This window comes from Phaethon aethereus, assembly GCF_964289735.1.
Source record: "Phaethon aethereus genome assembly, chromosome: 4".
NCBI classification, from domain to species: Eukaryota; Metazoa; Chordata; class Aves; order Phaethontiformes; family Phaethontidae; genus Phaethon; species Phaethon aethereus.
Window position 1 is genome coordinate 499,484 of NC_138578.1, and position 25,813 is coordinate 525,296.

General features: G+C 50.2%; 1 protein-coding gene across 1 annotated transcript in view; it reads left to right on the forward strand.

Moving 5' to 3' along the window:
• The window catches only part of ANTXR2 (ANTXR cell adhesion molecule 2), a gene marked incomplete at its 5' end in the record, with an annotated part of 112,708 nt that extends 111,068 nt beyond the window's left edge, over positions 1–1,640 (forward strand). The window contains one exon of the mRNA XM_081999467.1: positions 1,349–1,640. Within this exon, the coding sequence (XP_081855593.1) occupies positions 1,349–1,576 (228 nt within the window). The 3' untranslated portion in view covers positions 1,577–1,640. The remainder of the gene's footprint in view (positions 1–1,348) is intronic.
• Between the last annotated feature and the right edge of the window lie 24,173 nt (positions 1,641–25,813).

Here is a 25,813-nt window from a genome sequence, read left to right on the forward strand (position 1 = left end):
ATTTAGAGGAATGACTTACACAAGTATGCATCTTTTTCTCAAAGCCAACTTGCACAAGGGCAGCGATATTGGTTACATCACATACAACCCGGTTTTGTAGTTGATGAAAACCTGCAGCTGATACTGGTTTGATCTGGTGTGGTAATTCCTTAACAGAATTGAAAATTCATCTTTACTATTCTGCCTACTTCAGTTTGCCCATCTAGACTGTGAACAGTTTAAAACCTCACTTAACCTACTTACAGCGTACTTGTGATCATCTGTTACTGTCAGATATTGCCAGTGTTGTGATAGCTGGTATTTCTTAGGTGCTCTGAGATGCTCCACTTAGTGGTGTTTCGTCTGCCTGTTGGGTGGGTTACATGATCGGGGTCTGTCTGACCAAACAATTCCTTCTTCTTCTGAGTGAGGAGGCTGGGGGCAAGAGACCACGGGATGAGTGGGGAACCGTAACGGTAACTGCTCACTTAACCATCTCCTCTGTCCCTGGAAGGGAAAACCCTCTAAGCCAGCATTTTGGGGAAAGAGTTACGTACATGAAACAAACTGTGGCAAACAGACCGAGAGAGACGCTTGCCGATACACACGTACCTGGTTTTGCTAAGAAATAATAAAACGAAAGGTGTATATGGTAATTGCGCAAGTCAGACTTCAATCGCTAGCACGGTGAGAGCTCCAAGCCCTTCACGTTGGCTTGAAAGCTACTTCTCAATGCATTTCATGTGCAGGTATTGTGAAACCAGGCGCCTTGTCACATCCCATTACCTAAAGGTAAAAGCTGTTCTCTACTATGCCGGCGTGCAGTATTTGCTGTTCCATTAATGACACTACAGTGTTCCTGACCTTCTCGTTAATTAGCACTTTCAGCGTATTTTCCAACATCCTGACTTCAGCTCTGTACTCTGTGAGCATCACACTGTGCACAAAAACGGGCTTCTTGCATCGAAGGCTTCGTTTTCATTTGAAATCTCTCATCCTCCAGTTTTCTTAACTAAGAAAAGGTAATCAAAGCTGCCAGTAGAGATATTCACAGAAGTTACAGCACTGCCTGATCATACATCACGTATACTCTCTAACTTAATGCCTACGGGTGGGTTCAGAGTGGAAGCGACTCCACCTCAGGTAGAAAGGACAAAAAGAAATAGCCCAGGAGCGTCTTCCAAAAACCTTCGAACACTTACTAGAGGCTGGCAGAGAAGACGCATTTAGAACAAAATGGAGTATCTTTTCCTTAGCCCAGTGAAAGCTATGCCCTGTAACTCCTAAGGGAGCACCCCGAAATTTTATTTTAGGGTTTCACAATTTCCAAATTTATCCTGGAACAGGTTTCTATTCCCTTTCCCCCCAGTTCACCCCTTACGTTGTTCAAAAATCATCTACCACTCCTGGTCAGCCTTTAGAAGACCAGGGACACTCCAAAATTGCAGGGCGCTTACGAGCGGAGCTGGGCCCGGCGCGACAGCCCTGCCGTGTCCCACTCGCCGTGCAGCGGCCAGGACAGAGCAGCGGGAGCAGCTCTGACCGCAGAGGGGTCCAGCCTTGGCTGCTGGCGCGGCTCGCAGCGGAGTTGCAGTGACGGTTACGTTTGTGCTACCTGGGAGGGTCCCAGCGAAGGCAGGGGTGGAGACCCACGCTCTCTGTGGTAACGAGACTTCAAGGTGGAAGCTCTCCCTAATTTCCTACTCGGGGCTCTTCAGCTGCAAACCCTTCCTACAGCCACAGAACACCATCTTCCCCAGAACTAAGGGGCTAGTTTTCCCCTTCAAGCACGTTTGTTACATAGCTCATCGATGCCGTTCGCACAAGCTAAAAGCACACCCAGCCCCTGTTAACGTACTGCACGTGCTGACTTCACACAGCCGGACCCTGAAGAACGTATTTTTGATTCCAATGATTATTTCAGACCTCAGGTAAAGCATTGAGCCACTAAAGCGCCTTCTGAATTCAAACGGAATGCAAACACTAAAACAGGCAAATGATTTGCCTCAAATTCACATAAATTCAGGCACTGGTACAAACAGCTACAAACAGAAGCAGAAACTTTGTATGGATGGGCAAATTGTAACATTAACAGCATCAGCTAGGAACTACCGCAGTTCCCCCATTAACTGTTTTCTGCTCATGTTTTGCAGACACTCATTTTTCCGTTGTGGCATTAACTTGGATGGAAACGCCCTTGCTGTCAGTGTTTGTTTAACATTAGCTCTGTTGTCAGAAGTGCTCGAGTTGCACAGCATTTCTAGATTTTATGCTCCAGAAATACTTTGCTTCTACCACTGAATTCTTTTTTAAACGCTTAATTAAAAGAACCCAACAACAAACAAAACAAGCAAACGCCAAGGTGCATAAAGACGTCCAGGCCCATTATCCTTTGCCTTTCAAGGGATCGCTTTGCACTCCTGGCCGATCTCTCTGCATCTCTGCTGCATTTATAATAGAGATGGTAGCAGCCAGATGTTACTGCAGTTACTGTACCCACCTAGTCACCAGTTTTATATTTATTCTACAGTTGACAGAAGTAGAATCATCAGAAGAGCATCAGGACCCCCCTTGATCAGAATGCCGCCCCTTGCGTGCCAGTCAAGGGCAGGTGCCGGCCGAGACTTGCTTAAGTAATGCCAACACTCACCCTCCCCGTTAACCGGTAAAACATTTAGATCAAAATAAATAAATCAAAGGAGTACGAAATTCATCCCTAATTTCTTTTGATAATGCCATGATCTCCTAGGTTTAAGAAGGCGGCAGTAACTTTCCCCCAACCGTGCATCTTTAAAAAGAAATAAGGACTCAAAGCATAAGCGCAGCTGCCTGTTGCAAAACTAGCACAGTTTACTTGGCATGCTCTTGTAGAGTTCTCTTACAAATTGTTTCATAGACACGGCAATTTCCAAGTCCTCAAGCAGGAATTGAAGGGGACAGAGAAAAGAAAACACCTTCACGTGAAGTCCCTCTCAGCTCCGCAAAACCTGCACCCCTACATACCTTTGACGACGTCCCCCACAGTCCGGAGACAGCCATTGTCTTCAGGCTACCGCAGACCCCGAAGCGGTCCCCGGCCGAGGGAGTCCCCTTACGGACTGCCCGGAGCGGGATCTTACGTTACAGGACCCGCTCGAATGGAGAGACTTGCTAAAGACGAACCTCACGCCCAACCATGCGATACCAGCTGGCATTCACCGATGGTAGCAGGGGCGTTTTCGTACAAGTACTTAGTGCTTCCATGTCCTCCTACCTTGGAGAATTGCTTTCTCTGGGCGGAGAAGTGCCGACCAAAGGCTGGATGTAAGCTGGCTTTTTCCATCACGGAAAGGAAAGGTATCGCTGCTGTGCCCAGAAGAGCTGTTTAAAGAGAGGAGCCGTTCTGCTGAGAGTACGCTCTGCTTCAAAAACCAATGACCAATTTGGACTCTGGGCATTTAAATAAGCTCCGAGAAGTGACTGGCAATTTTTCGTGCTTATCCCAAATAAATGAAAAAAGGGCCACGATTTTTGCTAGCGCATTTGTTTCATTCAGCTCCGCCAAAAGCTGTCGAGATTAATCTGGGCGCACTTATGGGAGAACGGTACTTACTCGGGTATGACACCAAGAGAAACCGCTTTTCCTTTTGCTGCACAGCGATTTTAAAGCGCTTAAGAACGGAGTTTATAGATGCAGAGCTCGGGTTATTGCGAATAAAATACAATTTCAAATCAGCAGCAGCTCTGCTAACTAACAGTCAGATTTATCTGCGCCGCGTGAGTATTTGGCTCGGGGGAGGTCTGTGGGGAGTATGTGTCTTCGCCGTGATCTTCCCTTACCACGTTTAGATAGGTTTGAGCTTGTTGGCTACAGTTACCGAGAATTTGTAAATTATCCTCACAAAAGACCGGAGAGGGCTCAAAATGTGTCTTCCGTGTCATCGCCGCTTTCCTAACATCGTACATTTCTAAGTCAAAGGTAGTGCCTCACTCTGGGTAATTACCATTAATTCCCAAAAGGTTTCTCATGGGTATGTTATTTTCACAAAGATCTGAATTTAAATTACAGCCTTCTCCTAGCATCGAATATTCAGCATTTGAAAGTCTTGGTTGCATTTATTACTCCACCAATAAGAGCTTCTCTCTTTTTCCCCCCCTCAGGGCCGATGTATCAACTTCACCCGAGTTCAATCTCAGTAGAGGAGGAGAAGAGGATACCAGGAGGAAAGACAGCCACATTGCCACTTTTCAACCCAGCAGAGAGAGCCGAGCGCTTCCTTGCATTTCATGGACCTTCTTCAAGCCCGAACTCAGCAGGTTTCTGCACTCCCCGCTCCCGGGAGCCCGCATTGCTGTACTGAGCTCCTGTGTTTCACCCCAGTGCGTTGACACTCTGTGATTTCCAACAGCGACGAGAAGAGAAGCATTGACTTGCGTGCCTATGTTTTTATAGAACACAAAAGGGAGAATACAGACAACCAAAGATGATAATGGCTTTTCTATTTTTGTTACGTTATGTTTTTTTAAGGACTACAAATTCTCAGGATGTAATTTGCTTTTAGCGGAGATGCAAAGTTTCTCAGATGCAGAGATGGCACGTGTTATTTAAACAGGGACTACTAGCCAAAGGCAGAGGATAAAAATTCCCACCAGGCTAAGCAAGCGCAAGAGTTGAGTGCCTTACAGCGATGTCAGATCACAAAACCCTTGCGAGTCTCCCATCGCATTGTGCCTTACGGGAACCTTCTGACTGGAAGTCTTGTCATTCTAACACTGAAAAGTGCACACGCATGACAAAATGTAGACAGGATGCCTCGAGGTATTGGTAGCAAGCAAGACTTTGCCCTTTAGTTTTTGAAGACACCTTTCTTTCATTATGCACCCGGGACAGGAAGAAAATTAATAGAGCGTTATTCCACGGGAAGACAGCCTGTAACCAGAGATCTTGAGCGGAGTTTGAGGGACTGATGCTTCAAGACCTTGACACTGTGGCTGGTGTTTTTTTCCCCTTTCCTGCATTCAGAGTTCAGTAGCGCATAAAACATCATCATCTACAAACATACCTAGCAGTAGTAGGCTTATGTTTGGGGGTTGTGGTTTTGTTTTTTTTTTTTTTTAAGATTAAAAAAGCAGTAGCCACTAAGCTGGTATCTCAGGGTTTCTCCCCCCCCCCCCCAAATCTCCAAGGGCTCTTCAGTGTCACAAGCCAGCAACTCTCTTTGCATGAGAATTTCGAAGTTTAATTAATATAATTAAAGGCAACAGCAAGCAGCAGCCTGTGAAGATTTTGCTCATCTTTTTTATGCCTTTTGACATTGAATGACCTATTACTGTATGTGCGTTACTCGCTTTTCGAGAGGGCACCGAGCACTGGTTAAGATTCGGCAGTGGAAAAAGACCTCCTTCCATCAATTTAGAAATTAAATTTACAGGAGCGCCGGCCATCACAAAACATCGACAATGTATGTATTATAATTTTTTAGAAAAACCAGTGTCGTGTCACGTCGACGATGCCAAATTATGTTAGCGTGAGCGGAAACACTGTGGGGGAGGAAGGAGGGAGCAGCTGAAGAAAAAGGCTCAAATGATCCAGTCACTTTCGATACTGTACTTCAGATGCAAAATGGATATTCAAGTCGAAACCTGACAAAGCGCGCCCGCTTTGATGGGAACTGGTATAGACAATGACCAGTGGCTGGGTCAGTGGGATGTCTCTCTGCGAGCAGGGAGGCTTATCAAATGACACTAAAAATAAGTTCAACAACCATCACGTTGGAGGGGAAAAGGCGAACATTTCACATTTGGTGGGCATGAATGTGTGCAAGATGGAAAGAGCAATGCGAAGCATCCCGGTCTAATTATCTCCTTTGTGCTCTTCATGGAAATTGCAAGGGACGTAAATAATTCTCTTGGTCCATGTCCAAATTCATGGCACTGCCCAAAGAAGCCTTTACATATATCCACTCGCTTACATCTTTTGCTTGAGTTTATTTATGTCACTGGTAGCCTCCTCATCAACTGCCGTGTGTGCACATTAGACTACAAATAAAATTAGTACTTTACGTTTCAGTCATTATTTCCTTCTTCCTCCCCACAGCCTCCCGTCCTCTTCACAACTTACACCTTCATTCTGCCAGCTTCACAGTCTCCCTCGACACAATCTTCAAAAGCCAGCCCACCTTGCCGTGGCCCCGCGTGGCGTGCCGAGGCGGCCTGCCGCAGCCTGCCGCAGGGGCTTCCCACTGATCCGCGGCCGCCGCGGACCCGTCAGACCCCGGCTCGTACAGTACGTAGCATCAGTCACGCAAACACGACGATAAAGTGCCTACGGAGATGGCTTCTCCCTCCTGTACCTCGCAAAATCGCAGCGTCGATACCACTGGCCGTTGGGTGGGGACGCGTTAGCCCAGCCGTGTACAAAAGGCTGATTTCATCCACAAAGCCCAACCACCAACACGTCTTTGGCTTATTTCAAGCCCCTGATCAAACCTCTGTGTACTCTCCAGGTTACAAGTACCAAAACTAGGTAGGTTTGCTAGGATGCAGGTGAGGCTCTGTACCACGCCTCGAGGTACTGACGTGGTACAGGCAGAAACACTGATGTCATCAGGCACCAAGTTAAAATAAACTCTGCTCCATATTACTTATTTTTGCTCCATTTTTAATATAAACACAACACTTCCTGTGAGGTATGGCTGGAATTGTCAGCTTGCATTCTAAGCAGCGTGTTGCGTAACAGGAAAACATGCAGATGAAGAGGATTTTCCCCTCACACGTATCTGCTGTCTCTCAAAGAATATTTGTAACAAACAGAGCAACAGAAATAGAAATCCACTAATAATCTTTTCTCCTCTCTAGCTGTCTATCCATATTCATTAAAAACTGTGGAACGTACAGTTTTTCACAGAGTGGCTGATACCAAGCAAAAACGTATTTCAGGTATCTACATTGATTTTCCCTTCTAATTGGCACGATATTACAGCATGTTACACTTTTCATTTAGCTGAAGATAATACTCTAAGAGTTTCATTATTATACAGCGTGGAGTATCTGTCACAAGTAATTTTTGGGGCAGGAGGCATAGGGTAATAATACTTTAAAACTCACTGATTCAAAACGACACAAAGTAAGACTTCCTTGGCACGACAGCTCAAAACACTTGAGAAAACCACACGGGGAGGGTTAACAGACCACGACCCTCGCAGAGTTTCAAACCTGGGGTATCTCCTTACAGAAAGACTTTGTCCCGCTAACATTGTTTCTATCTATTGTAGCCCTCGTAACAGAAGTAACTGCCTCCTGAAAAATTAAATGAGCGTAAGAGCGAGCCAGAAAACGTTCTTAGAAGTATGTACAAACTCCACAGTCTGAATGGTTTTTTAACAAGGTTCCTGCTGTTATTTCAGTATCTTACTTCCACGTCAAAAAGATCCCCAAAAAACCACATGACACGGCAACTACAGGCATTGGGTGGCGTGACCCTTCACATGCTGAACTAGTTTAGGAAACCTCTGGTATCTCTCACGACGACGGGAGAAAGAGCATCTAACCAGGCCCGTTCCCCTCTCAGGAAGGCGCGGAGCTTTCCAGGAACGCCTGCTCCGGGTTCCTGTTCCGCACAAAGCCAGCGGCTGCCGCCGCGGCCCCAGGAAAGGGAGCGCGAGCCGGCCGTCCCCAGGCAAGCCTCGCCGGCGTGCCCGGCGACCCGAGCGCCGCGCGGCCGTTCGCATCCTGCGGTCGGGACCTGGGACGCAGGTCTGGTCTCCACGGGCTTCCCCCTGAGAAACAGAACACGCTCGGGGCTTTTATGTTGGAAGCGTGAAGATTAACCTACGAGCAAAGACGCGAATAAACACTAAAATCCCCGCTGCGTGGCGACGTACGAGCGCCCAGAGGGGTGACGGTAAGAAGCACGTTTCTCCCACCTGGTGCGTTCTCTCACTTACCTGCCAACGCCTCGTACGGCGCAGACGCCGAACGCTCCTGCGCTCGTTATCGTCCAGCTACAGGTTCTGCCGCGGCACCCTTTGCGGACGGTACACGCCTCGCTCACAAAGACCGCGCGCTGACGACGTACTGCGGGTGTGCGGCAGGAGGCAAAGCAACTACGGGGAAGCACGGATCAGTTGAGGGGACAAGGAATAAAGTCCGAACGGATTCTCACCCGGCTGCCACCAGCTACACTGAAGCCTGTTTCAGGTGCAGGACGGCCGAGCAGAGAACGCCTGAAGCGTTAGGAAAAGGGGAGGTTGGTTTCACTGTCTTTATGCCCGATTCCCTGGTAATCCTAGATGTCTGCCAAGGCTGTTTGCAGGCAAGCCGTTTAAACAAAACTGGGTCTGCACCAGACATAAAGAGCACTCTGTGATAATCTCTCCATTTTTAAGAGATTTACTGAGGCTCCTTTTCCTTGATCAAGCTGAGGAACAGAACACGTGCCTCACCACGTACGAGAGGATCACCAGCAAGAAGAGCACGTTGGTGAAAAAGTTTTTTTTCGAAAGAGCAGTATACAAAATGCACAGAAATACCACCAGCCAGTCCTTGAGGAGCTCCTGTTACGACCGAGACAAATCAGGATTTATAGAAACAGAAAACTTTATTGTGGACCATAGGATAACCTAAATGTAGCAAGGCTGTTTTTTATTTTACGCATAGCAGAAATTAATTGGCTGAAGTTAATATGAAATAAAGATTAACATTAAATTCTCAGTATTCCCTTCCAGTTATTTTTTAATTTAACAAGAACTACAGCTTTCATCAAACATTAATCCGCTGGGCTTAAACCAAAGGAGGCGGATCAGGCTGATCTGTCTAAGGTGAAAGGTAAGGGAATTTTGCCGAGTGCTACAAAGCAGGTTCATTCCGAGTCACCAGCACTGCCTGAAAGCCCGGGCTGGCTGGTATAAATTCATGCTGGTATTTTTCCTGCAGGAAATTACCGTGCCACATGTCTCCTCTTCTAATCGTCCTTAATGCGACATCACAGCTCTGCATGTTACATACTGATGTTTACTTAACGTCACCGTATTAACATGTTCTAACACGCCCTCAGTGTGGGTGCAAGTCTAACTCCTGCGTGTGGTGGTTTTTGTTTTTTTTTTTCCAAGGCAAAAAGTAACACTATTTTTTAACTGTCTCAGTAAACACTACCTCGTGCAAGTCATGTTTTCATCTCTTCCCCATGATTTCAATACACTCTGAATACACAGTTAGCCAGCCTTTTCAAAATTCATGGTGACATAAGACCGCACCGTTCACTGTTTTCACTTTTAAGCATGTCCTTACAATTCAAATCACGCTGACATACTCAAGGGAAAAAAAAAAGAGGGGGGGAAGCCACAAGTAGGGCAGGTTTTACCTTTTGCTCTTCCTCTCTGCACTTGGAAAGGGACTAGAGAATTTTCTGTTCTGCCGTTTTAGACAAAACATCCCTTTCCAGCTGCGGGAAAACAGTCTCTTTTATTCATCACAATTTAGGCTGCAGGGCAGGGTGAAAAAAATCAGTGCTATCAACTAGTTTTTTTCCAGGTGGGCAAAATACACATTTTATCCTATGGTTATTGACTGCTACCTCATGACTAAAATAACACCGGTGTGCCGCAGAACACTTTTCTTTTTTCTAGCTCATTGGGAAGCTGCGAAGGTGCCGTCACCATCTGTCTTTAGATTTTAGCTCACTGGAACGTCTCGCTTTCAAGAAGAGCCTCTGAGGAGAATTGCGAAACCAAAATGCGGAGCGCTGAGAGGCAGGGCCGACCCGGCCGCTCCTGCTCGCGCCTCTCACGCGCCGCTGAACGCTCCCCGTCTCCACGAAGTTGTAAGGTGCCCCGGGACGTTCCGCGGTAGGCGCCCGCCTCCCTCTCAGTAGCTAATCCAGACATTCTAACCGCGCAGAAGCACTGCTGACTATTTCCTCCACCCTCCCTTCCGAGTGCCGCGGCTTGGGAGGCATCCCGTGACACAGGGAGGTGGGAGAAGGCAGGCGACTAACAGTAACCGGACCTAGACGTGCAGTAGCTCGCTTGAGACGTGAGCGCACGCGTTGCGGCCGCACTTTGTTTGAGCCACCCTCTCTGTGCGCACCTACTGCCAGGCAGAAGAACGCGCAGGCTTCCCGGCAGCCCAGCTTTGCCCTTCCCGGCACGCAGGGCTCTGCTCGCCCGGACCCAGACGACGACGGCCAGCAACGGGCTCCGCAGACCTTGTCCTCGACAGCCGCCTGCAGCCAGCACAGGGGTTTCCTTTTCCAAGAGTAGGTTTGCTCGGTGGCGGGTGACACAGAAAGGTTAAGTGCTCCTTCCGTGTCAAAAATTTCAGCCTGACACCATCAGCAGAATGGCCATAAATAACGAGGTCATCTGCTGTCGAAGCCAAGCTCAAGCATTACAAGACAGAAATGTTCCCTTTCCGGCTGCTCACGGGGGTGGGGAGGCTTTGCCGTTGTCTTTGGCAAAGAGAAAAGGACCCGGCCCCAGGAGCTCACTTTGAAAACTGTATGTACCATTGAAATGGCAACCCTCAAACGTCAAAAGCAGGCAGAGAAACTGCACCGAGGAAAAATTGAAGCAGGTAGAAACGTACTGATCAAGAACTTAAGAGATCACAGTAAGCATGTGAAGTAAATGATGCATTTGCTAATGAGCATCTTCTAAATACCTCTTGTGCCGTTACAAAATTACTTAATGTCAAAATTTCTACTAACAGCCTTATTAGACCTGGCATGTACTATTTTATTTCACAAATCTGTTTTGCGTTGGTTCAATTAAAATTGTTATATATTTTTGGGTCTTGTGTAGGTGCCATCTGTTTAACAGTACAAGTGAGTCCTGTGATACACTTGTAAATTTTCTGCTGCAATAATTTTTTTAATATAATGAGGGACTTTGGATACAAGAAGCTGCCTATACTCAATGATTTTTTTATTTTTTGGCAGTAAACTTGCAACCATCCTTACCGTGTTACAAGGAAGGCTCTGCATCCTATGGAAAAGCAAACAGTTCATCTACATGTCTGCTCCAAAGTCATATTATTTAATTCACGCTTATTTTTTTCATTTGCTTGTTCTGCCTGACTTTGTAAATGAGCTTATTTTCCCAAACTGGAATCCACAGGATTGCTCTCAGCCCGTTTCCTATGGCTGTAGCTGCCTCCTCCCGTGCAGTTGGGAGGAGCACGTGGTGCAGCCGAGTCTTTACCCGAGCACCCGTGAAGCCCCCGCGCTGGTAGGAGCCGGCCGGCCGGCCGCACGGAGCCGGGCTCTGGTGCCTGTTGCAGCACAAATCTGCCCGTTACCGAGGTCCTGTGTAACGGGTGAGGAAAACCTATCTGCCGACCAAGAGCCGCAGGAGCCGCGCCGTTCCTCCCCTCGCCGCTATTTCTGCGGGAACCGCCCGGACCGGGCGCTGCCGGGGGGGACGGGGACAAACTGGCGCTTCCTGCTGAGCCAAGGCACAGAGGAAAAAGAAACCTTCACCAAGGTCAGACTTGCTGGCGAGCTGCTGATCTGTGTGCCAGCACCAGGCTGAGGCAGCAGAAGCAGGCAGGGCCAGGACCTCCGCTGCCGACACGCTTTGGAGAACGTGACCGCAGCGGTCCCGGGGAGGAAGGCATCCCTCAAGCACAGACACGCAACGACGTTCGCAGTTCGGGATGGCACAACGGGCCGCCGCAGACCCGCCTGGGCCCGAGGGGACGCCTGACCTGCTCGGAGAGAAGTTCCCCGTGCCCGGAGCCGCAGAAGCTCCAGCTCCCCTACCACACACGGCTCACCCAACCCGACGCACCCGGCGCGCAGCCACCGGCGCTGCTGCCGCCGGAGGCCATTAAAACAAACTGCACAAACGTGGCGTTAATGGGTATGGGAACAAACGCACCTTTTTGAGGCAAACATCCCATCTGCACAGAAACAGTCTGAAGTGCTCCACAGCAGAGCGAAACCCGGGGACAAATCTCCGGAGAAACAGAACTACAGCATTTTTTTTTATACTTTGGTTTTTTTTAATTAGCTCTTGCTGTTACGTCGCTAGCAGTGAAATGCTGTTCTTAAAACACAATGAATCACAACAAAGCCCCAAACCCAACCCATTTGTTGGTTTTCCTTTAAAAAATGTGGTCTCAAATTCTTCTGCTAAATTCTCCAGTATGTTGTAGGGGAAAAGTATTTGCAACGGCAACAGTACTGCAGCTTATTGTGAAGTTCTGAGTTTTCTGCTCTACAGTCAAGAGAGGGACGCCAGATTTAAGCACACCATTTATTTCTATACATAGAAATGTTTTTTTCTGCCTAGCGGACCAAGCTGTGCACAACAGCAGCGTTCAGCTACCTGCAGTGCTGCTTAGGACGCTCGGCGGGACAGACCCCTCAGCAGACATCAGAGGGCAGAAGGACAGACGCTTCGGATGGACTGTAGTACCTCCGCCACCTTGGATGACGCCCATTTTTTCTCTTGTGTTCCTGCAGGCTCGCCGAGGCTTGACCTGCCGAAACGCGGCAAACACATTCGTTCATCCCCAGCTGACGGCTGGCTGAGGACCTGCTGAGGGCACCAACGCCCACAGCCTCCCGGCGCTCCTAGAGCAGAGCCTTCTGCGGTAACCTGAAAAATAGGAACTTACTCCCCACATCACGCTTCTCCTAAGGTATCTTCAGAGAAAGGGAGGCACCCGAAGTACACTTCTTGTCTGGTTCTGCCGGGATCGGCCGTGGAGAGATTCCCCCTCGACCGCATCGCTTGCTTTAGCGTTTACGCAAGACCTCCGAAGCCAAGCACCCCACCGGCCCCGGTCCCCTGGCTGCGCACCAGCGACGTCCCTTTCCGCCCCGAACGTCCACCGACAGCACGCGGAAACCTGCCTGCGCCGGCGGCAGCGCCCGAGCAAAGTGTCATATTTACCAGGCGCCCAAATACTGCGGCAAAAAAACGCTGCTACTACAACATACCGACGCAACAGCGTTTCAAGCGGCATCCCAGGATGCCTCTAGTCTTTCCAAAAACTCTCCACGTTATCCATGCCCTCAGCAATTCCTCGGTACTCGGGACAGCTGCTCAGGGTATTGTCAACACGCGGAATATATCGTGTCTATTGACAGAACTGCAAAATGCTGATTAAATTATATGCTTTAGCCAACCTGTGTAGGGAAAATTAATTGAACTGCAAAACTGATGGGTTCAGTGTTACCTTGTTGGAATGGGGAGGCTGGGCTATGTAATGCTTGATCTCCTTTTATTTGATTAGGCAAATTAGGAAACAACAGTGTGAAATGCATTATTGTACTAATATGATGTCCAAAATGTGAATCTCATTAGAGGTCTGGCCTTGATGCTTTTTACTTGGCTTCTCTGTAAGCTGAGGAAGAGTAAGTAGGCCAGAAATACCTATATTTCAAATCACAGTGGAATTTCCCTGTAGTAAACATCATATTCTGTACAGGCTTTAGTCACCGGAACATCTCCTCATAAAACCATTTCTAAGCTTCTGGGGAAATTTAGTGCAAAGTGTAGCAGCAATGGAGGAGGCACAGCAGGCAGATGAGGTTGGAGCCAGAGAGCGTTACCTGCTGACGTAAGTTCACTTCGATCTGAAATCTGCCCTGAAGAAAAGCAGCTTTACGGGGTGCGACCGCTGGGGGAGTGGGGACACCAGAACTCCCCAAAGGGATGGCTGAACGGTCAAAAAGCGCGTTTTACAAAACTCACCGTGGCAAGGGCGCCTGTTAGGGTTATGTGGGGAGAAAGAAGGAAGAAAGACGCAGGGATGGAGGGCCACCTCTGAGACAAGCCCAGGGACAGGCAGCTGCCGTGCTCCAAGACCGAGGGAAGCTCGGGCTGGCTCTGGAGAGAGCTTCGCTGTGGCACAGCCTGTGCTGGCGCTCTCGGGGCTCGTGCGGTACCCCCCTCGCGACATCGGTCTCTTCTAGGAAAGGTTTGAATTCAAGGTCACTCCATGATACCAGGGGAGAACAAACATATGGTATAGAAGTAAAACAACACTACATTTCGTCTGTAAAGGGTTTTATGAGAAGGAGCCAGTTCAGATATAAGTTGGTAAAGGGTCACTTCACAATATAGTCCTTTCAAATTGCCGTTCAAACTCGGAATTAATTATCCTTTCACTGTCTTGGGTTTTCTTTTCTTCTTTGCTTCACATTAACTGCAGCCGAAATTATTTTAAAGCAATGATCTTGAACATCATGTCCTTCAGCTGGCCCTGAAAATCCATTTTCTGCGGAAAGCCTCCTTTCTTTTCCAAGATTTCTGTGAGCGTATAAAGCTCATCAAGGCTCTGGTTCTCTAGGGGTGTCAGATGCTCAAATAATACCCAGGTGTCTGCCTGCTGGACCAGCTCCAAGGTACTTTATTAGCATGAATAGGCCAATGTGAAAGTAGTTTTAACTCCTTCGGCTTTCAGGGATCCAGCGCGCGCGTCCTGCAGCAGCAGCAGGACGCTTTGCGCATGCGCACAGCTACAAATACAAATTCCGAGTCATCAAGTTGTGAGAAGAAAACAGAGCGTCAAGGGCAACAGGCGCAGGCTGAGACACGCCAGTCTAACAAGGGAGAAATGTCGTTCATGCAATGATACCTATAAAAAAAGGTATCTTTAAGGCCAGAACTACTCAGAAGCTCCCACGCTCTTTTTGGAACAGCATCTTCCCCCCCTTCCTGTGTTGAACTCTGGGCACGGCAGAGAAACAAGGCGGCGTTCCCACACGCAGCCACCACAGCCGCGTTTCAGGGCGCTCCCAGCTCACCGCCAGATGTGCAGGTTAGGTACGGCTGCCAAGGGAAGGAGAGGCTCTCGGGGCCACGTTTCTGGCTCCCGCCGCTCCACCAGCGGGATTACGAGGCTGCGCGCGCCGGCGCGGCTATGGGGTTCGTAAGTCTACGTGTGGCAGGCTGCCACGATGCCGCGCCGCGCCACGCCACGCAACGCCACGCCACGCATCAGTCACTGGCTTCGCACGCGAGGGGCACATTCGCTCCCTATTTTACCTCCCTATGCCACGTGGTTTTCCAAGGGAAGGGAGAAAACACCCCACTGTAAACATACTGCACAGGGGTTGTTCCCAATCCAAACCGACCTCTGCAGAGAGCGAAAGCGGATTTCCGAGTTGACTGCAGGCTAGAACACCCGCGCCTCTCCCTGCACCTAAGGGTGCTTCTCTACTTGCTTCCTCTCGTGAAAAGCTTTTCGAGTTTTGCCCTGGGCCAGGGTGTCCCGTGGCACTGCGCGAGGCTCCAGCCTGCACAGCGGGCCCGCAGGCACCGCTATAAGCTGCAGAGAGGCAACGGTCCGACCCTCTCTGGTCCCGAGGTTCTGCCGTACGAGCAAAGCTGAAGACAGAGCTCAAGAGGCAAGAGGCTGCATCCTCCCCACTCCGCCAGCCCAAGTGGCGAGACGCAGACCCCAGCCCACGCCAGGCCCTTCCCGACGCAGGCTGAAGGAGCTGTTGGATGGGCGGTGGCTCCTGGGAGTCACACAGCGCAGAGACTTCCCTCTCCCTTCTCCACCCCTACAACCCGTTAGCGGGTGTTGATGAAAACCGGCTTCAGACAGGATTTTCAGAAGCTTTTCACCAAAGCTTAATGTTGCGGCTTGGAAATAAAGGGGACTTTACCACGGACATCAGCCTATTTACATTCTCCAGAGAGTAAGAACAACAACATATAAGGAACGTAACAGCATAATGAAACACTGAATTCGGCTCCCTGTTAAACAGGCCTCCTCATTTTTTTAATTTCTAAACCAACTTGCTGGAGATTCAACCCGGGAGCTTTAGAGCTCCTGGAGGAACAAGGGCACGCGCTTTTTGAGTGATGATCGCTTGTGTTTCAGTTCGTTCACTGCTGAATTTTGTTTTCCTTCTGTTTTGTTCAGGGCTACATTCCTAACCTTCGCTGCCTCCAGGCCGTTTCTTACCAAGCTGGGGGAGAGGCACTTTGCCACCGCGCTCAGCTGCCTCTTTAGTCTGTGCCTGTCGGGGGGCCGTTCGCAGCACCCCGCTGCCGGCTGCGCAGTAACACGGCAGAGATGCCCCTCCAGTTACAGGCTTCCTGTTCACTTCCCATTCTGCCCAGCAAGTCAGCGTAACCCTCCTACATCCCTAATCCTCTTACAGCAGGAGAGTGTAATTTCTTCTGCAGGGTGCGACCTGCCATATGCTAACCCAAAAACCCAAGAAAGAGCCTCTGGTGTCTAACGGGGGAGCGGCCAGCTTGCACCCAGGACCCCGCGCGGTGAAAAGTGAAGGCGAGACCAGGGAGACGCCCCAGTTGCAGGGGCGAGCAGAGGAACCCCTCGATAACTGTGCCTCTCCGGATCCGCCGCCTTGCAGATGTCGCCCGCACGTGCGCTGCAACTGCTGCTGTTCTCCCTCATTCTAACATTTCCACGTGCGATGACTCCGCTGCTTTGGCATTTGTTCCCTGCGGACACAAAGCCCCGTGTACCGGCTCCGGCACGCCGAGGTGCCGCATCCCACCACGACACAGGAACACAGCTCTCCAGCAAGAGACAGCTAGAAGGCTGCACGCCAGGTGCTGCCCAGGAATACCACAGGCAGGATGAATGAAACCACCCAGGACTATTCTTACTAGTTCTCTTTATGTGCACAATAGAGACAACAGTAAATAACCCTTCTGCCCCCAACCCCTTTCTTCTCCATATCCATTTTTCTTCTCTATTATCTAGTTTCTCATCATCGTGAGTTGGCTTCACCGATGACAACTTTGCCTGGAGCATGGAATAATTTTCCCTAAACTGTGTGTGACGTTGCCAACACCTCCAGACTCTTTTAAACTCCATCTCCTCCAATAAATGCCCAAGGGAATGCCTGAGTTACCAGTTTCCTCAGGAACAAACGGGGAGGACGGACCACGGTACCTCACGCACCACTGCACGGCAACTCAAGTAAATGGGGACCGGGTGTGACCATTGGTTTCCTTACCTCAAGAGGGACAACAGTTCCCATCTCAAGGTTTAATTGGTGAAAAACTGTCTTGGTAATTTTGCTATCAGCGATAGCAAGCCTTGAGCATTAACGGTTAAAAAGGACGGAAGGATGCAAAAATCGGTGGTGGATGAAACTTGTTCAGAGTAGTGAGAAGTAAATGCACGAGCAATGGATGAGGTTAAATACCTGGAAAGTACAGGTTAGATATCAAGAGAGGCCTCTAGGAGATCCAGGAGGCCCAGATCACGCCTCTTGTTCACTCTTTGGGTTGTGCTGCTTCACCCCACCAAGCATTCGCTGGCCTCGCGCCGCCACCGCAACGTCTCAGGGAAGAAACACCGTCTTGTCATCACAGCCGGGAAGATCACCCTGCGAAGTCCCACCCACGTAAAGGAAGGAGAGTTGTGTGAATGGCCACAGAACGCAGCTCTGCTGCATACCTGCTGCTCCAGGCCTTCCCCCTGCTCAGAGACGAACCGCTTCAGAAAATACTGGCAAAACCGTCTGCGTGACGCTGTTTCCTTCCTCACGCCCACGGCAGCAAGAGGGGAATGAACACGTTGACCGTTTTGCAGGCGCAAAGTCGTCCCCCCCTCAATGCCCGAGGCGCGACGCCTGGCTCGGCGTTCCCCTCTGCTGCCGGGCCGGTGCCTGGGCACAGAGGAGCCGCGCGGCAGCCACTGCCCTGAGGGAGCGGGAAGCCAGCGGTAGCGCAGGGACCTCACACGATGTCTGTGTCCCCATCAGGGAGCGGGGCATGGGCAAGAAGGGCCGTGACTGTGCCCAAAGCGACGTGGCAGGGCGAGGCAGGGCCGTGTCCCCGATCGGTGCAAGGAAACACGAAATCAGCAGCGAAGCGTCGGAGCATGTGAGGATCCTGTCAACACACGGTTAAAATAAGAACTGTGAGCAGATGTCCTTGGCTTTCTAGGGACTACAGAAAAACTAAGCTCCTTGCTTGGAGCTCCAACACTTTGCTTCAGAAATGGAAGAACCAGAGGGACCGCTGGTCCCACAGCGGAGAGCACGTCCATCGGGTCGCTGCACGCCTGCTCCGAGGTTGGCTCTTCAGCCCACTTGCCAGTAAGCGGCTCAACTGGAATGAGGTCTCTTGTTCAGCTGAAAAATGCCATTAACGAACAAGCAGCATGGCACAAAAAGGCACGCACCCATCTGTTGCTCCCTGTCGTCAGCGTGGCTAATAAACCTGGGGAGCTAGTCCCTCCTCTTCATAAACCAAACAGGAGCAACGACGTATCGCAGCGTCTTCCCCACGCCATCTGCCCGTTCTGCAAAGGTGTCCCTGCCAGCCCTGCTGCAGGTATCTGCTGCTGATCACTGCTTACGCTTGACCTACAGATCCCCATCACGCCGCAACCAGAACGCCGTACCACAGCAAGACGTGGCTAACCTACCTCCTCGAGCGCCCTGTGACAAGATGCACTGCCGTCTACCGAGCCAGAGGCGGCGGAGAGGGATGAGGACAAGTGCTCTGGCAGAAGGAGAACGAGCTCAGGGACCGCTCTAGCACCTCTCAGCCCCCACGTTATACAGACCGGTTATTATTTAGACGCCCCAAAATACCACCACAGCAGTAACGGTTCAGACCAGACATCCATCTAGTCAAGCTTCCTCCAACAATGACACGTGGCAGGAGCAGCATAAAAATACAAGGCTATGACAACAGTGCCTGCATACCCTCCCGGGCCACACTTAGCAGCTCGGGGATGCCCTGACCCAGAGACAGGAATTTTTGTATCTCTGCTGACATAACACCGTCTCAATCCCACCCTTTCACATGAGGTATTTTCTTTTATTTCCAGCGTGCAGAAATGGACTATGAAAAACAAACAAAAAACCCCCTCACAATCCCCCAGTTTTAAAAAATCAGTTTCCACTGAAAAAGCAAAGCTCCTTTTAAACTGCACGGGGTGTTATTTGTAGGATTGCAGCAAAGAGCTAAAAACCTGAGCCGCCAAGATACGTAAGATTTCAACAAATACAATCCCAAAGGCCCTGTTGAAAGTTTTGAAAAGCCAAGGTTTAAGCTATTTTAAGCTGCGTGAGGCCCTGCTACCAGGGCTTGAAAGCAAGGGGCTGACGACATGGTTGCTTTCCTAGAAGAAACTGGAATTTCGCCACAAAGCACAGAGCAAGCAGGGGCCGGGGTCGCTCAGGGTCAGCGCTTAGTGCCCACGTCCCCCAGCTGACACTCAAACTCTCCTTCCCTTCTACAGAGCCAAGGTCCTCCGTTCCCTCTCCCCACGGCTCACGGCTCTGCGCACAGAGCCCTGCCGGCCTCACCAGCACCGCACTTGCTCCTTGACAAATCTGTTTAAGTAAGTGTTTACATTTTGTGGTCAGGAACTGTGTAGATCAGATTCCTCGGCATTTGCGTATACTATTCCCCGCATCCCCTGGGCCTTCCTCTGGCAGCACACGGGGAAAGCGAGCTTGGGGACTGAGGGCAGCTGGGGGTCACTGCACTTACTGGGGCATGTTTTCGATTGCCATAATCAGTTTTTAAGGAGGACGCGGTGGCCACAGCACATCATAAATCCCAACCAAGCTCTGTAACTATTTTTCCTGCCTGCAAAAAATAGGTCACAAAATCCAGCGCTTTGTTTCGGCTTCTCTCTGTATTTCGCAGGGAGTCACGCAGCCTTCCCCCCAAGCTGCACGATCGTCCCGGTCCCCGCAAGGTTTGGTTTCTTCCCTGACACGCGAGGTTTGATTATCCCCACGTCTGCATGTACGACGCTGTCGCACACAGAATAACCCAGTCACTGAAACGCTGCTACAGCTTGTCTCCTCGTGGCTGCCGGCTGCCGAGCCGCTGCACAGAAGGGATGGCATTTGGCTGCCCAGAGCATCCTCACTGGGTGTCTGCAACGCCCCGAGAAACCTTCAGCTGCAGAGCTCCTAGCGCTACCTCTTCTGCTGCCCCAGCCTGCCCCGATGCACAGAGCATGTCCCTCCGCTGTCTGCCCGAAAGCCAGAGGAGGTGCAGGTGTTGGCCCCTGGCCTCAGCCGGTGAAGGTGCGGCACACGCGGTGCCAGTCTACTCTGCGTGCCTCGTACGAAAAGATGACAGCAAGCATCCCCCGTTCCTCTAAACCAAGCTTTATGGCAATTCCCTCTAAAGCTACAAACATATAGACTGCAGGACTTCTCTGAAACTAGCCACTAACATTTCCGTACCTCTAACTAAATCAAACCAGCTGCGAGAGCGCCTTTCCTTCTTCAAATAATTTCCTCTGAAAAGGCCGCCTGGTAACCACCAAAAGTTCCCTTTTTTAATTTTACGGGACGGTGTTATTTGACACAGTGTTTGTGTCCAACCCAGCCTGTGTAAGTCGACTGAAAGACTTTTACTCATTTCTTTCGTTGCTGGACTTTGCTTCCAAAGCTTTAGCAGCGCTGCAGTTAAACGCTCTCTCTAGAAAGGGAAAGACGCCATTTCTGCTGCTTCTGATGCACAAAAACGGCATAAAACCTCTTTTGTCAGGCCGTTCTCTTTTCTTCACATGAAAAACTCTCTTTTTCTTAGAAGCAGCTAGAAAAATAGGTGAAGTTTTTCTATTACGGCTAACAAGAGAGTAAAACTAAGCATCTGAGAAAGTAAATACTCTTTGGCCTGACCACTTACTAACTATTTTAGTCTTTCACATCCGATTTCTTTGTTTCATAAGAACCGTAAAGTCTTTGCGGCAAACTCATCATTTCAAATCCCTGCGAAAAGGCTCGTCCCTTTCTTCTGCCTGATTTCAGAGGCAAAAGTTTCCTGGAAGTTTTGTGTGCTTCCAGCTGAAGGTCAGCAGCGGCAAAAGACGGTGACCCCGCAGCTCAGAGCCGTTCCTCGCCGTCGCTACACCCCGCACAGCCCCTGGCCTTCGCAATTAAACCCGTGCTGCTGACAATCTCTCTAATCACCCTTTCGATGAGAAGCAGCCAGGAGCGCACCGGAAGAGAGCGGCGATGGGCGATTCTGTCTCTGGCACAGCAGACTGAACACAGCATCTTATCCCACGCCCGCGGCAGCCCCGGCCCTGGCTCAGCACCTGGGGGATGCAACGGGCTGGAAGCACTTCGCAGGCCACTTGCTCTGCCGAGGCGAGGTCTAACCTGTGCCCGGCGGGTCCTAAACGCAGAAGAGCGGTAGCTCGGAGCCAGCCACATTCCCTTCTCCGTCCCCCACGCTGCTGCCTGGGTCGCGGGAAAGGCCACATGAGGACTCCCTCGCCTGGGAGATGACCGACTCGGACGTTGCAGCTACAGGCCATGCCTATGCAACCCAAGCAAGCATTTTACGTCACCCAAAGTATTACGTGGTGCAGCGAAGCCGGTAATGTAGAACCAGGAGAGAGCTGGCAAGCGTGAGCTTTCCTGTAGCTGGGCTCGCACACAGGCCGGGGACAGGTGATTCTCGGGAAGAGCGAAAGGAAGTTGGAGCCCTCTGCAGAACGGGGATCCCGACCCACAGCAGCTGACAGGGGAGGAGAGAAGAAAAGCTATCAGCGCTGCATCCCGGCTAACGGGAAAAGCAATGTCGCTGCTAAGACCTGGAGAGGTAAATCAAGCGCTAAGGAAAAGCCCTCGCAATGCTGCTTTTACCTAACAAAGCCACGGTGATCTCTCGTGTCCTCCCCGATGCCCCCAGAGACGCCCCAGTTTTGACACAGGGCCAAGAGGGGGGCAGATGTCTCCTGCGGAGCATCGGCTGAGCCCACGGACGCCTCTGGCCCTGCCAGCACCTTCCAGAACTGCTGTCTTGCTCGCTAACGGCAGCTGAAACCACCCGCAGCATTCATCTCCCTGCCAAGACAGGACTGTAGCAAAGAGGTTTACTTTACCAGGACCTGGAAATCTTTAAGATGAGTAGCCTAGACAAAGCCAACGGTGAGCAAATTCACGCTGGGTGGTGTCTTTCAAAACCCGTGCGGAACAGCTGGGGACTCAGCCGGGACACCCACTGCCATCACCTAACGCGGTCAGCACTTTTTCTTCCAAACGGCCCCAAACTGCGTTTTATTCCCCTCTCTCATATGGATGAGGCTCTGTCCTCTGGCATATGCCACACCTAAAGGAACTTCCTCACTCGTAGGGAGGCAGTGACGTGACGCTGGGTCCCTCCCTCACCCAGATGTTCTGTTTGGGGTGACCGGTGCCACCAGTTGACCACCTTCTCCTCTAGCCCCAAATGCACCCATGGGGTCAGCACGAAGCAACAAAACGCCTGCAGGACAACGGGACTCACCTTTTATTTGTATCTGTTTCTCATTACGTAGCTGCCTCAGCCAGCAGCTGAAGTTTAAATAGGACTGGCTTAAAAGGTAAACATTTCTCACAGCTTTCTCATCAACTATATTAAATATAGTCATAAAAAAAAAAGCCCCACAATATTTTCTGTATTTGCTGAAGGATGACGTCCTCCTTGCCTTAAGCGTGTGCCAGATTACTCATAAACCTGGACCATATGCCACTGCAATTTACTGATGGGCCCAAGCTGTTTTGGTAGATACAAAATCCGAGGGGATTAGGGAGGCTCGATCCATGCTGAAAACAGAGCAACAGCGGTGGGGCAGCTGCTTGCTCTCTTTGCTCAGTCTCAATTTAGGTCAGCGGCCACCCAAACGCGATGCTCAAGAGCTGGGCTGTGCTGCACGCGGGCACAGACTGGCCCCAGCCCCGGGCACCCGCTGCCTTCGGGGTGCCCGCCCTCCGCCGGGACTCGGCGTCCAGCCCGGGCTGTGCGGCGCGGGCAGCGCGCAGGAGCAGGTGAAACGGCCCCCGTTTCCTGCATTTAGAGTTAGGCCGCCAGACCTCGCTGAAAAACCCTCAATTCAGAGCAAACAAGGGGTCGCTTCCCCCCCATCCCGTTCGCCTTCCCGTGCGAACACGCCAGGCGCAGCCGCGTGGTTACAGACCACGCATATGTAGGTTAAGACGACGCGTATACAGGTTAATGCCCAGGCACGGGGACAGGGGAGCAGGGTGACGTCGAACAATAGCTCCAGCTAAGCTCACTCCTGCAAACCTTGCTGGTGGCCCGTCTAGAAGGCCGCCGCTGACTGGCAGGTCACCACAGCTCTATTTCTGTGTTCCCTGGCCTAGAGAGGGGTATGCTTTCCAAGAAAAGAAGGGGACAGCTCAATTTAAAGCCTGAAACAGGGGCCCCTCCCAGGTAGTTACTCAAAACCGAGGTCCTCGCAGTCAGCCAGCCCTCGGCTCTCAGTCCGGTGCCTCGGCTTCCTCCTAAGGAGGCCGATACTTACATGAAATATCAAATGACATAAATGCTCTGATGATTCAAGAAAAGCCTATTTAATACCTAGTAACACACGTAATTCAGTGGGAACAAGCAGCTACCTATTAAACAGCTTCACTAGATCACTGGAATCTCTCCCCCCGCCCCCGGTTATCTTAACTTTCGTCTTCCCTAGGTGACGAGACAAGCACTCCCATCGCCTTGAGGAAAGGTACTGCATTATCATGGGGGATTACGAAGCACTGCAGAGCACGACAGGAAATGGCTGAGTGTCAACACCCTACGTTTCTCCATACAGACGAGAAGCGCTCCAGATCATGGCTGCTGTACATGAAATATCAAACCTAAGTCACGTGAACCTTCTTGTTGTAAGAGTCCTGCACTGGGTGTACTTTGGAATTGTAACTTCTCGTCGCTTAGAAGATGCTCATGGTCAACACCGCCTGGCTGAATTTTCCATCCGTCAGAGCTAGCAGACTGACAACACGGAGGTTCGCTACCCTTGCAAGGATGAATTGCACCCAAAGATTTCACTGCTTGGCACAATTAAATAGATTAGAGTCCGGCCATTACTATTTTTAAGTAAGAAATCGCAATTTCAACCTCACGTGTCTCGTGTCGGCAGCTGAAATGCATCGAAAAGCTACAGAGCTGCATCTGCCAGGCTTCAGAGGTAGGTGTGCCACAGTCCGATAGCAAAAGCTTGTCTCAAGAAACCCGTGTTCCAAGTGCGTGTGAAGGGCGAGGCAGCGGCAGGCTTCCAGATGAACCACTTGGCCGGTCCCTCTCCTTCAACAGATGAACCCGTCCCGCACCTCTGCGCCGTTGCTCTCGGACCCTGATGTGGAGCGAGGAGCCGGCGGCTTGACCCTTCTAAACCGCTTGTCAGGTCATCTTCCTTGGCCACTCGCTTAACGCCAGCGAAACTTCGTGCGCGTCAGATGCGTTACTCCTCCTCTCGCTGGGACACTCGGGCCCTGCTACACCGCGTCCCATCTGCCGCATGAAATATTGGCCCTAAGTCTTCACTGATGTTGAAATCCTTTTGTAGCCATCTGGCAGAGTAGAGAGTCTACAGGGCTTTGTGAAAATGAGCCCCAAGCATCCAGCGATGGGTCGCCAGGAGGCGAGGACTCCGATGCCTGATTGGAAGGGTATTTATTAGGTCCTTGGCTTATTTTACAGGTTTGTCCTCGGCGAGTTTCTGTGACACTGCTGCATCCCAGAGTGACCCCGAAACACGCGTGCCTTCTCTTCTGAGCCAGGGTGGCTGAGATTGAAGACTACTGCTCCCTGCCTCGCACGCCCAGATGTGCAATGCAGATGGGGCTTGCAGGAAGGGACAAGGCCTGGCTGATGATAATTGTTTACAACTTTTATTAAACCCATTTTCCTTTTCTAATTATTATAATAGTTCCCGAAAACATCGTCCGTGGACTTTAAATGTTTGATGATTGTGTGTTTTAATGAAAGCTGTGGAATTATCCTGCGCTCGGTGCCACATGGCCCCACAAAGCAATGGAGATGCTAAATAATTTTTAAAAATTTATAGTTTACAAGATGTATTTCCCATCTGTGGCAATACAGCAGCTCCCAAATGCATTACATTTCCCCACATTAACAACACCTCTTAAAAACAATTGGCTTAACTCCACAGGATGGTTTTATAATGACCCGAAAAGCACGTTATAACGTATACACACACTGAAGATTAACATCGTTGAAGATCGAACGGTACCGAGGCAAATAAACTCCACGTCCAAGCCAAGTGCTTTTATACTTCACAGTAATGCATTGCTGTTCAAACTATTAACCCCATTAATACAGAGAGAAAGAAGTTCCTTTTGGCACTTCACAAAAGCTCTGCCCAACAACCAAAGCTATGACAACAACAAAAACCCGTGGAGTTTAGAGTATCTATCAAATGATTAATCCCTGGGGTGAGATTAGTAGCAACTTCTCCTTCCCTTCTCTCCCCAGAGACGTTCTCTGTTACGAGGCAAAAATACACGAACTGTGCCCAACTTAAAAATTGATTTTGGGATGTAAGCCAGACCAGATGGTTAGAAAAGCTAAATACCGCTGATTTATTTCTTACCCTTTACGAAGCAATATGAGAGACAATGGACCCTATCAGAACAAATGAGAATAAACATGGGGATGCAGACTCAATAGAGAATTAACAACCAAAGCTACCAGATTCTATTATGCTATGATTAATTCTGAATTTGTGGAAGTATTATCAGCAGCGAACGTCTAGCTTTATCTCATGGAACCAGTGCCAAACTAGACAACCTCTTCGTTAGCACTCTTCAATTTGCAAGATACTTCAGCGGGGAAAAAGTGCAGAAGACGCCGCCAGGCTTTGTGCTGTACACTCAGCTGGAAAATTCACTGGAACACCAGCCCCCAGCCAAACCCCAAGCTGCCAACAGAAAAGCCACGATGGACACCCCCATGAGCTGAAAGTCTCCGAGTAAAGGAGGCCTGAGGGATCTCAGCAGGCAAACCTTGGAGATGCAGCCCGCAGGCTGTCACCCTTCCTCGCCCGCTCCCTCTGAAACAAGGGAGTGGCCTTCAGCCCCTGCTTCCTACTAGCCATCCCGAAGCCCAAGGGACTCTCCATCCTT